We start from the raw sequence: 11,734 nt of genomic DNA, 5'->3' as shown, positions 1-11,734 counted from the left end.
CAAATAAAGAAAATGGGCTATCATGCAATTTAAAAAATAAAAATATGTAATTTATTGATACTCAATTATCTTGAGATGGTTAGAGTTTTGGCATAGTATGGCGAAACCAGTTATTCTTGCATTCTCTTTTTTGTTAAAGAAAAGTCTCAACATTCCACACCATATTTCCAGTAATCCAAACTTGGCAGTTCATTTTATTAATTAATAGAGGTCCATGTAGAATTTGGTGCAGAACTGTTCAGTTCTCTTTTTTTTTTTAGACCTTGTATAATCATCCTTATGCTGGGAGAGACCACACGTGAAGCATCAATGGAGGAAGCCTCTACACAGGAACATTCTCTTCTTTCAGCTCTTTGATACGTCCACTCACTCTATGACCTTAGTGTCCTGTTGTCCTTCATCGTTTATGACCGAATGCATAATCTCTTAATTTTTGTAACAATTTAAGACATTGGGTCTGTGTGCTGCATTTTGTTATCATAATAGTGTGATGTGTCCTGTAGAAAAGCTTATTTGGTGTTAGCTTGCAGTTGAGTGTAATTATGCAGAAAAGGAGACTTTGGTGATCCTGTTCTCAATATGTTGGGACAGATACAGCCAAATGTTCAGTAGGACCTCAAAAAGAGAAATATTTGGTGAACCACTCCTGTTTTTGAGGGTCTTGTCCATCAGGCCCTGTTTCAATAACCCTCTGCTCAGCAGGAGTCCTGAAACACAAGCACAAGATTAGAACCAGAAATGTAGATGTGACGTGTTGGGAGACAAAAAAAAAATACTTTTTAACACTGAACCAGGAAAAGGTTATGTCCATGGACTTTTTTTTTTCATCAAGACTAGGTTATAATGTATGCACCTAATTTTGTAACTTAAAGAGTATTTGGTAACACTTTACAATAAGGTTAATGTATTAACTAACAACGCAACACATTTGTTACTGTGTTTATTATTCTTCATTAACGTTAGTTAATAAAAAATACAACAGTTGATGTCAGCTCAGGTCCATTAAATAACTGGATTTTAATGATATATTTGTAAATGTTAAAATGAACATGATCTGAGATTAATTTTAATGTAAGTTCATGTTAACTAATGGAACCTTATTGTAACGTGTCACCAAGTATTCTTTAGTGTCTGCTGTTGTGTACTGCACATTTGCCAATATACTGTAATTAGCAATTCCATACTATTGTTTTTTAATGGTTGGTAAGTTCACTTTTTACTGTAGAAAAGTTCAATGCTGCTACTTGCACTGTACAAAAGGCATACAAATTAAATAATAGAGAGTAAGTATTTGATTATTTTAGCATTATTTATATGTATAGTCTATAGAGTATATTTATCTTATAAGTTTTAATTTTAGTGTACGTTTTGGTTACACTATTTTAGGTAATGTCACATTGTAAGTACTGAGTAATATTAACTACATGTACTTACTAAAGAGTTACAGTTAGGGTTTGTTTTAGTTACTTGAAATTATGCATAATCTACTATTACTACTATAGTACATGAAGTAACGTGTAACTACATCACCATTAAATAAAGTGTTACCTAAGTTTTAGTAACGTTATGTGATTAGCTTTATTTTGATTGACAAAAATTATTTTTATAGTTTTAGTTTGAGTTAATACATCCCAATAACCAGTTCAAAACCTGTTATTATTGTTATGTCAGACCTGGCAACCCTGAATTACACCTAAAAAATTATTATTTTTAATAATTATAACTTTGGATAAATGAGTCTACATAATTGCATATTATTCATCACATTTATGCATTTGGCATTTTCATGAAATGAAATAGCCATTAATAATTCTCAATAAGAACAAACTTCATATGTTGAGATTTCTATTAATCTACCTCAAAAAGACAAAACGGTTTTTAAAAAGCAAAGGAGATTACGTTCAGGATTGGCTGGTTAGATCTAGGACTGCGGGTATGCGGGAGCTTACCTGATGTGCTGGTTGTAGTTCATTTTAAGCTGGGGCTGATGTCGCACCTCTTGTGAAGGTGGGCGGCTGTGTCTGATAGAGGCTCTGTGTTCAGCATGAGGGGAGGTGGGGGGGTGTGTCCTTGTTAGGGGGGTCCCTCGCCCGCTCTGTTCCACACTGGGTAATCCACGCTCAATAACTGGTGAGCATTTGGGCTTGGGTGACCCCCCATCGTATGAGCAGAGGTTCGGGATGCTAGTTTCCTCAACCCCCTTTTTCTATATACAGAAGATAGATTAAATCCTGAGCTTCAATAGACATCCTCTCTCAGTTATTATATGATACTTGAATTGTTTTTGGAAATTCAGTGTTGTGTGGGGTTTGGAGCAGTGTGTATGTGTGCTACCTTCATAGTAGGTGTGAGGGTTCCTGCTTGTGTCCTGGAGTCATAAGGCTTCAATATTTCATCGCTGCAGAGAGTTGGATGCTGGGATAGCTGGTGGAGATCCTCCTGAAATAGAAAGAGAAATTAATTCAAGAGAGATGAAGAGACACAAGAGTATGAGTATTCTGTGTCTCCCATGTGTGCATGCGCGTCTAACCACTAGACTTTTGATGAGTTGGTCTCTCTCGCTTAGCTTGTCCTGTAGTTTAGCAATGGTGTGCAGGTCTTCTACTCTTCTCTTTCCTCTTTCTTCCCTTTCTCTCAACCTACAAACAGAAAATACAAGCACACAAAACAGAATACAGCTTGAATACAATTGTGTTTTAGTAAAAAAATATCAAAGAAAAAAAGATTTTGAGAAAAAAAATCAAAATGTTTCAAGAATAATCTCAAAATAGGACTTACACAAGATTTATTCTACTTTATTCATGCAATATTACATCTTTATTCCTCTCATTTTAAGAATATTCACAAAAATTATGTCTTTATTCTCATGTTAAGTTTATACTTAAAATCCTGTTGTAGATTTTAATTTGGCAGTAAAACAGTCGTACTTACATAAAGACATAATATGCATAATATGACATTCTAATACAGATAATATTAATAATTTGAACAGAACCTTGTATTTGTATTAGTACTGTATTTGTACAAGTTATAGCAGCACTTTTTCACATCAGCAATAATGAGTCTGTAATGTGACAGTGTTAGGCGTGGTAAAATATAGTAAAATGTGTTAAATGGACGGGAACTACAATTTTATAGCTAAAATTATTATCAAATTAGCCATTATATTTAATAAATTAGCATTAAAGGGGCAGAGGATGTGTTAAACTTTGACAAACACTCCAATTCCGTAGAAATCTGTAGAAAATCCTAGTCGTGAGCCATCGCCATATATTGTCTTGCTTGGGGTAATTCTGTATGTAAGTGTGGTTTGCGTTTTGCATTATTGATGTGGGAGGAGTAGGTACTCTGTTTCCAGGGCAACTATGCGGGCCTGTAGTCGTGTTTGGGCGGTGCTGAAGTCTGATATTATGGTCTGGATCTCCATTCTGTGCTCTCTCTTCACACTCTCCATGTTATTCCTGTGATCTGACCCATCCGCTTCACCAGCTGCATCTCGTTCCTCTGGGAAACTGCAAGTCAGATACAAATACATCATCATCACACATTTTCTGCTTTGCACGCAGAGCTATATCAGATATTAGATTTACGCGCCCCTAAATATCACGAAAAAATGAAGTTGGTCATTTACGTTCAGGCATCTTTGTTCTATTTAAAATCACTGTTCCACCAAAAACGTGCAGGTGTTTGTGGGTAGAGCAGGTGCTCAGCTGGCAGATCTGCAAACTCTCATAACTGGCTGAGCGAACAATGATGTAAGCGTTACTACAGTACATTCCCTGCCTACGAACTTTATTTACAAGTCCTTCGAGTTTTGAAAACAGGTTTAAATCCAGGTAATTTAATCCAGCTTCTTTATGCCATCACAAGATGCTTTTGATGCAACAGCCAGTAGTTATTGAATATATTTCAAATGAAATTAATTGAAATCAATTCAACATGGCATTTAATTAAATAAAATCATGTTATTTTAGATAATAACGGGATAACGGACAGAAACTGCCCGGAGCCACTGTGCAAAGCGACGTACACATCAACAAGATCTACGGAATGCACGTCTTATCTCTGCCAGTCTTGCCAGTCCAAGTTGTTATTGTTCAGAAAACATTACTTGATGAGGGCATTCATGTTAGTGTTTCCAGGTTTGACACCAGAAGGTTCAAAGGTTAGTTTACCCAACAATGAAAATTCTGTCATTATTTTGTTACATCATATTGTTCCAAACCCATCAAACTTTTGTTCATCTTTGAAACACAAGTTAAGATACTTTTAATAAAACCTGAGTGATTTCTGTCCCTCCATTGAATGGCCATTCCACTAATATTTTGATGTTTCAAAAATACATTGTTAAAGAAATCCATATGAATCGATAGTTTTAATCCAAGTCTTCTGAAGAGACTCAATCGCTTTACATGATGATCAGATTTAATTAAGGCTTTTATTCACATATTATGAACATTGATCAACATACATGGTCAACGGAAGATGAACAGAAGTCTTATCAGTTTTTGAAGGACATGAGGGTGAGTAATTGATGACAGAATTTTTATCTTTAGCTGAACTTTGTGAAGAGCTGATTTTCTGTAGTGTAAAATGTATGGAATAGTTCCAAATCCATTTTCAGTGGAAGTGGGAATAAATAAGCAGTTCTTCACCCAAAGATTTTTTGCAGACAGGCAACAATCAGTTCTCATCACTGACTGCAGTGTATGCTTGTGGTCATCTTGTTATTGACCTCCTATCTGTGTGCGTGTTTGAGGTCATCTTGTTACTGACCTTCTGTTTGTGATTTTGCTTGTTGTCATCTTGGTACTGACCTCTTGTGTTTATGATTGTGGTCATCTTGTTCCTCTCTTTGTGCACTCATTGCACTTATCCGTTCTTTCAGATCTTCGTTCTCTCTCTTTAGCTCCTGAACCTCGCTGCTCTTCTCATCCAGCTGTCTCTCTAGTGACTGTAAGCGGTTTTGCTGCTTCAGATCCTGAGAAGGAGACAGGGAGAGAGAGAAGTGATTCACCCCTTGAGACAGTGTAATGGTATGTGTGTGTGTGTGTGTCTGTCTCTGTTTGGATTGTGTGTGTACCTGCTGCAGGGCCATCATTTGTGTGTGTGTGTGTATTTCGTTCTGAAGGTCTTCGATCTGCTGCATGTGTCTCTGGGTGACCTGTCTCACCCACTCTGTGTGCTGCTGGGTCAGCTCTGCCTTCTGCTTGTCTACACACACACACACACACACACACACACACACACACACACACACACACACACACACACACACACACACACACACACACACACACACACACACACACACACAGTCGATAGATACATTAGATCAGACATGCTTACAAAGGTGACCGTATGCGCCGTCTTAAGTCCTGCTCTACTTTAAGAGTCGTGGCACTAGATGGTGCTGTAGTGCATGATCATCAATTTATTTTAAGGAATAACATTATTTTTCACACAAACTTGTTTTATAAACCTTTCACATTGCTGTTGTTGTTTACAGGCACATAATTTTCTAATTAACATTCACATATACTCTGGTAAAGTGAGAGTGTAGAGCTATGGGAATATTATCAGCATAATATGAATAAACCTTTTAACAGACCAAGATATCCTGCTTTTCTTTTCTGCCTGCACTTTCCATTTATCATGCTCCATTTTAGTCCTTTAATTAACATTCATTTTCATTTCATGTCCCTAATGATAGCAGATAAGGCTAAAGGATGAGTTAGATAATATCCGTATACCCCCCCCCCCCCCCCCCCCCCCTTTGAAAAAAAAACCCCTTTGATACAACAAAAATGTAAATTAAATGCCACAAGTCAAAAGATTTGCCCTTGCCAAGCATTCAAATTACAAGTTTATCATGGACTGCTTTTCTTCATTGGTGAGCCATGCTAATTTAATTCTAATATGTTTCTGATTAGCTGTATGTAGTGCACAATATTCAGTATCTGTCATTTTGTTATATTTTGTTCATGTGAGTTGTGTTAGACAATATGCTCTGCCTTAGGAGGCCAGTGGTCCTCAACCTTTTTGACTCCAAGGCCCCCCAGTGTCAAAGACAATATTTGAAGGCCCACAAAGATATTTCTGCTATTTCTGCTATAAAAACAGAGCTTTTTTTCATATCTCATGCTCTCATTTTCATACTCCTATTCCATCACATCCCAAAGGTGCTCTATGGGATTGAGATCTGGTGACTGTGGAGACCATTTGAGTATAGTGAATTCAGTGTCATGCTCAAGAAACCAGTTTGAGATGATTTGAGCTTTGTGACATGGCACATTATCCTGCTGGAAGTAGCCATCAGAAGATGGTACACTGTGGTCATACAGGGCTGGACATACTCAGCAACAATACTCAGGTAGGCTGTGGCGTTTAAACGATGCTCAATTAATTAATTCAAATGAAAGCTTAACACTAAGGGGCCCAAAGTGTAGCAAGAAAATATCCCATACATCATTACACCAGCAGCCTGAACCACTGATACAAGGCAGGATGGATCCCTACCATCTGAATGTTGCAGCAGGGATCAAGGCCCATCAGACCAGGCAACGTTTTTCCAATCTACTCTTATCCAGTTTTGGGGAGTCAGTGCAAACTGTAGCATCAGTTTCCTGTTCTTAACTGACAGGAGTGGCACCCGGGTTGGTCTTCTGCTACTGTAGCCCATCTGCTTCAAGGTTCGACATGTTCAGAGATACTGTTCTGTATACCTCGGTTGTAACGAGCGATCAAGTTACTGTTGCCTTTCTATCAGCTCAAACCAGTCTGGCCATTCTACTCTTGACCTCTGGCATCAACAAGGCATCTTCACTCACAGTACTGCTGCTTTCTCTTTTTCAGACCATTCTCTGTAAACTCTAGATATGGTTGTGCGTGAAAATCCAAGTAGATCAGTTTCTGAAATACTCAGACCAACAACAACCATGCCACAATCAAAGTCACAAAGGCTACGTTCAGACTGTCAGTCCAAATATATATATATATATACACACACATATCCGATTGAAATCCGATCAGATTTAGCTAATGTGAACAGCAGAAAAAAAAAGAAATGATTTTTTACAAATCCGTTTCAAGCTTTCAATCCATATGTGGTTTGAAATCCTATTCAAATCGCATTTCTGGAAATCCGTTTCAGTCTGAATGATCTGATCGGATTTTGCGTGGTTTATGTGACTTTCTCACGCCACGTAAAATGTAAACGTCAGACGTTGTTATAGGAAACATGCTGAAATTCGCTGCCAAAACAATGCTGTGTTGTTGCAAAGTGCCGGACGAACAGATAATGACAATATAATGGAGACATTAGCGGCGGTTACACATTGGCTGCGTCCAAAAACTAATAAATGCTGCCTTAGGAAGACACATTCCAAGGTCTGAAGGCATCAAGGCATGTCCGAATCCAATGTTAGCTTCACTTCATGTCTCCTGAGATACCTTCATCTGATCGTTTTTTGAAGGCAGCATAGATGTATCCTTCACTGCCTTTGATATCCCACAATCCTGTGCTTTCCATTCTGAGACAGTTGAGCTAGAAAAATAAAGATGGCGTCTGAAAGTTGCGGCTGGTCGTCAGTTTGTGTGTAAATGTACATTTTTGATCAACGTTTTCCACTTAAGATGACATTTCTGCTTATGATGAAACTACTATTGTAGTAATTAAATATTCACTTAGTTTTCACCAAAGCTCGCTCTATTTTGCTGTAGATCATTAAACCGTTACGCTGACTCAGAAGTCTGTCTGAAATCCGTTTCGTAAGGTACCTTCGTGAGCAGACGCTGCCTGCAAAGTCATTGCATGATAGGGTAGCGAGGCAACAAGTCAGCTGCCTAAGTTTTCGGACGCAGCCTTTGTCATGTTTCCTACCAACGCAACGCCATTTCCATATTAGGAACCAATGCAGATATTCCAGAAAACAAAAGGGCAGCATGGACACACAAATCGGATCTGAACAGTTGCGATACACATTGTGGACGTCAATAATTTTAGATGAAATTCCAATCAGATATACAAATAATCGGATTTGGATTGACAGTCTGAACGTAGCCTGAACGTAGCCTTCATGTCTTTTGAGATCGATCTGATCGAAGGCAGCATAGATGTATCCTTCACTGCCTTTTATATGCCATAATCCTGTGTTTTCCATTCTCTATTTTGCTGTAGATCATTAAACGGTTACGCTGCCTCAGAAATCTGTCCAAAATCAAATTTAGTGAGGCACCTTCATCGCAAAAACTGCCTACAAAGTTATTGCCTGATAAGGCAGCGAGGCAACAAATCCCTGCCAAAGTTTTCGGAAGCAGCCTACATAGCAAGTATGTATAATAAAACATTTAAATGACTTAAGATTTGAAAAATTTTCAAGACATTTCTACATCTAGAAATCAAAGTTCTTTTAAAAATCTCTCATACAGTATATCCAAGTTGTCCAAGATAATGAGAACCCTGGTTCTTAAATATTTAAGAGAACAAATTAAAATAAGAAATATGATTTCAGCTTACATCTTGATTTTTAGCTGTTTTTGCTTATTTTAAACCTTGTTTTGTCTTATTTTAATAAATTCATCTATAATTTCAAGCCATCTTGCGGCCCCCTCTGTAGTGTGATAAGTGGGTACCAGCTCTGTGAATGAGAACCAGAACCAGAGCTTTAGGCCAATAGGCACTGTTTTGCTCGATATAAAAAAGATTGTTCTTGTCCCTTTGGTGTGATAGACTCTCTCTTAGTAAGTTTTATACCAAATTTTTACTTTGAAGTTTGCAAAAAACATTCTGTATGAGGTGTGATGGTTACCCAGCTGTAGTTTGTGCTGAGTGAGTAAGCGTTGTCTCTCTGACTGAAGTTCTTCATTGGCTTGTGTTTCCAGGGCCTGAAGAGCACGCTGGTGATTTAACCTCTCCACACGCAACAACTCCTCCTCTCGTTCACGCCACCTCCACTTCTCCCTCTCCTCTTCCCTCTCTTCTGTAGCCTTTCCATCCTCCTCATCCTCATCTTCCTCTTTTACCACCTACAGTACACAGATACAAAGACAACACAAAATTAACAACATGAAGATTTCTTTCCACAGTTGTTTGTGTGTTCTGTCATAATTCCAACTGTTTTTGTCCACACAATATCAGTCAATGGGGTCCAAAACATCATTGGACCCCCATTTACTATGATTATACAGAAGAAGAAGAAAAAAAAACATCCTCTTTCGTGTTCCAATGAATGGAAACCCCTTTAACGTAATTCTCTGTTATAATAATGATGATAATTATATTATTAATCATGAGAAATATTGTAATATCCTGACATCACTAGTGTATACGCACCTGTAACTGCTGCCTTATCAGTCTCTCTTTCTCCTGAATGGTGGAGTGAAGCTGAGATCTGAGTGAACTGTTCATATCTCTTGTCTTTTGGATCTCCTGCTTCATTCTTTCCATCTCTCCATTGGCGTAACGTCTCTCTCTCTCTCCTTCCAACTTCTCAGAGAGTGCTCTCCTCTCTTCCAACTACACACAGAGATGGAAAAATAATGTGTGTATGATGGATCTGACCGTCTAAGGAAACTAACATTGTGTGTTACCTGTGTCTGCAGTTCTTCTACTCTGTGTTGCCACTGTTGGTTCAGCTTTCTGATCTCTTCTTCTCCTTCTCTCTTCAGTTCCACGATCTGATCAGAGAACTGCTTCTCAAACTGTAGCCTACACACACACACACACACACACACACGCACGCATGCACACACACACACACACACACACACACACACACTCTAGTAAATAAAACTACACCCTCTACCAGTGGTGTAGTCCTAACAAAAAAGTGGTTTCCTATATTTTGGAGGTCCTTGGCATCAAACAGTTTTAAAAACCACTGATCTGTAGACCGCGCGCTCTGTCTTTTTCTACTGCTCTCTCTCCCACACACAACGAGACATTGAAGTCATTTTTACCTGGCATTGCTTAAGCACGAGTGTCTCCACTCACTGACAAGCTTCCCTGACACCTGTTAACTACGGTAAGTTGTTAAGGGCGGGGAAAGATAGAATGATAGAAGTGATAATGCACGGATTACAACAAAGAATCGCGAGTTTCACAAAACATCATGGGATACAGTTAAAGGGGAAGCTACACAACCATAGACTATGGACTTTTGGAGCAGCTAAACAAGAGGGTATAGAGTTACGTGCATCTGGCTTCGACTACACCACTGCCCTTTTTACACAATGATTTACACACAATGATACAGCCTTTCAAAAGTTTGGGGTCGGTAAGATTTTTTTTATTTTTATGAAATGAATCTTTTATTTAGCAAATATGCATTAAATTGATCAAAAGTGAGAGTAAAGACTTTTTTTTAATTGTTACAAAAGATTTCTATTTCAAATAAATACTGTTCTTTAAAGTGATCTATTCATCGAATAATCCTGAAAAATGTATCACGGGTTTCATAAAAAGTATAATCACACCGATGTGATGAGAACATTCTGTGTGTCACGTCATCAACCGCTAAATTCCAAGCTGCATTTGCTCTTTAGCAGGCGCTTAGCATGAGACAGACGCGTTCAGCGCTTGTCATACATCACCACATGTTTATTTTATGTTTCTGACATTTTAATACAAATAAGCACTAGCAAAAAAATTCTGTTTCATTTGTAAAATAGGCCTATACACTGATGTCTGGAAGCGGCGATAATCCTTTCAAATAGCTATAATTTGATGAGGTGTTTTATTGATATCCGATATTCCGCACATTGCGTAGGTAACTATAAAGTTTACTTAAAATATTGTTACAAAGTTGTAGAATTTCTTAGCTTTGATGCTATACGTCACATAGCCTAGGCAATTCGTGCAGAACAATCGATTTTTTGTGTGCAGGTGGTTGGGGGAATCCATCCAAAATGTTACAAAATATAAAATTTTAGCCTTCTGTTAAATTGACTTTTACTGATCGATTGACTTAAAGTGCTGTACAACACTGAGATGCAGTTGCAGAGGTGCAGTTTGCCTTGCGGTGTCAGTGCTTACATGCTTCAAATTCGTTTGTTTCACATAATAAAAATGTATCAATTAAATATTTGAATCGACTGAAATGATCTTGTCTCATTGTCGTTGAGACACACCTGATTCTCTCCTCTATACCATGATTGGACTGTTGTAGAATGTCTCTCTCTTGCTGTAGAGCAGAAATCTCTGCCTGTAACACTTCCTTCTGTGCAGCAAACTCCTCCTGTGGGACACATAAAAAGAAAGGAGGACAAGGATAGATGGATTCATGGATGGAAGGATAGATCCATGATTTAAGGGAGAAAAAGAAGTAGACTGGTTGCTAGGTGAATGTTGATGTCTTTCTTTCCTTTGGGCGGCACAGATCTGCTGAGATCAGCAGAACCTAGTGCTGCCATAGGGGATTTGCAGATCTGTGTGTGCTTGTGAGAATGTGTGATAGAGCTGTGCAGTAATGGAAAGGGACATCACTGACACTCTGTCCTCATGTCAGATGGAAGTGTGTGTTGAGGAAACTGGAGCGAGAACCTGTATTTGCTGCATACTCCTGTGCATGTTTTCCAGTTCTTCTTTCACTCGTACACACTCCAGGCCATATGCCGACTGTTGCTCCACCTCTGCGCACTCCTTCTCTCTCTCTTTTGCCCTTTCCTCCTCCTCTTCTCTTTCTTTCTCCAGCGTTTGAATCACCCCCTCCAATTTCGCCATCTGCAAGCCAAG

The 11,734-nt window shown here is 38.4% G+C and overlaps 1 protein-coding gene across 1 annotated transcript in view; it reads right to left on the bottom strand.

The window, feature by feature from the left end:
- Nucleotides 1–23: 23 nt before the first annotated feature.
- Nucleotides 24–11,734, bottom strand: part of fam184b (family with sequence similarity 184 member B) — a 39,483-nt gene continuing 27,772 nt past the window's right edge. The window contains exons 8-19 of the mRNA XM_084096046.1: nt 11,543–11,722; nt 11,131–11,237; nt 9,592–9,709; nt 9,335–9,517; nt 8,811–9,027; nt 5,084–5,214; nt 4,818–4,981; nt 3,348–3,512; nt 2,531–2,639; nt 2,335–2,439; nt 1,950–2,206; nt 24–707 (exon numbers count right to left, since the gene is read on the bottom strand). Of these exons, the coding sequence (XP_083952172.1) occupies nt 617–707; nt 1,950–2,206; nt 2,335–2,439; nt 2,531–2,639; nt 3,348–3,512; nt 4,818–4,981; nt 5,084–5,214; nt 8,811–9,027; nt 9,335–9,517; nt 9,592–9,709; nt 11,131–11,237; nt 11,543–11,722 (1,827 nt within the window). The 3' untranslated portion in view covers nt 24–616. The remainder of the gene's footprint in view (nt 708–1,949; nt 2,207–2,334; nt 2,440–2,530; nt 2,640–3,347; nt 3,513–4,817; nt 4,982–5,083; nt 5,215–8,810; nt 9,028–9,334; nt 9,518–9,591; nt 9,710–11,130; nt 11,238–11,542; nt 11,723–11,734) is intronic.

This window comes from Abramis brama (genome assembly GCF_963993115.1).
Source record: "Abramis brama genome assembly, chromosome: 2".
Taxonomy (NCBI): Eukaryota; Metazoa; Chordata; class Actinopteri; order Cypriniformes; family Leuciscidae; genus Abramis; species Abramis brama.
The sequence above is the reverse complement of the archived record's forward strand: the minus strand, read 5'-3'. Positions and strand labels throughout refer to the sequence as shown.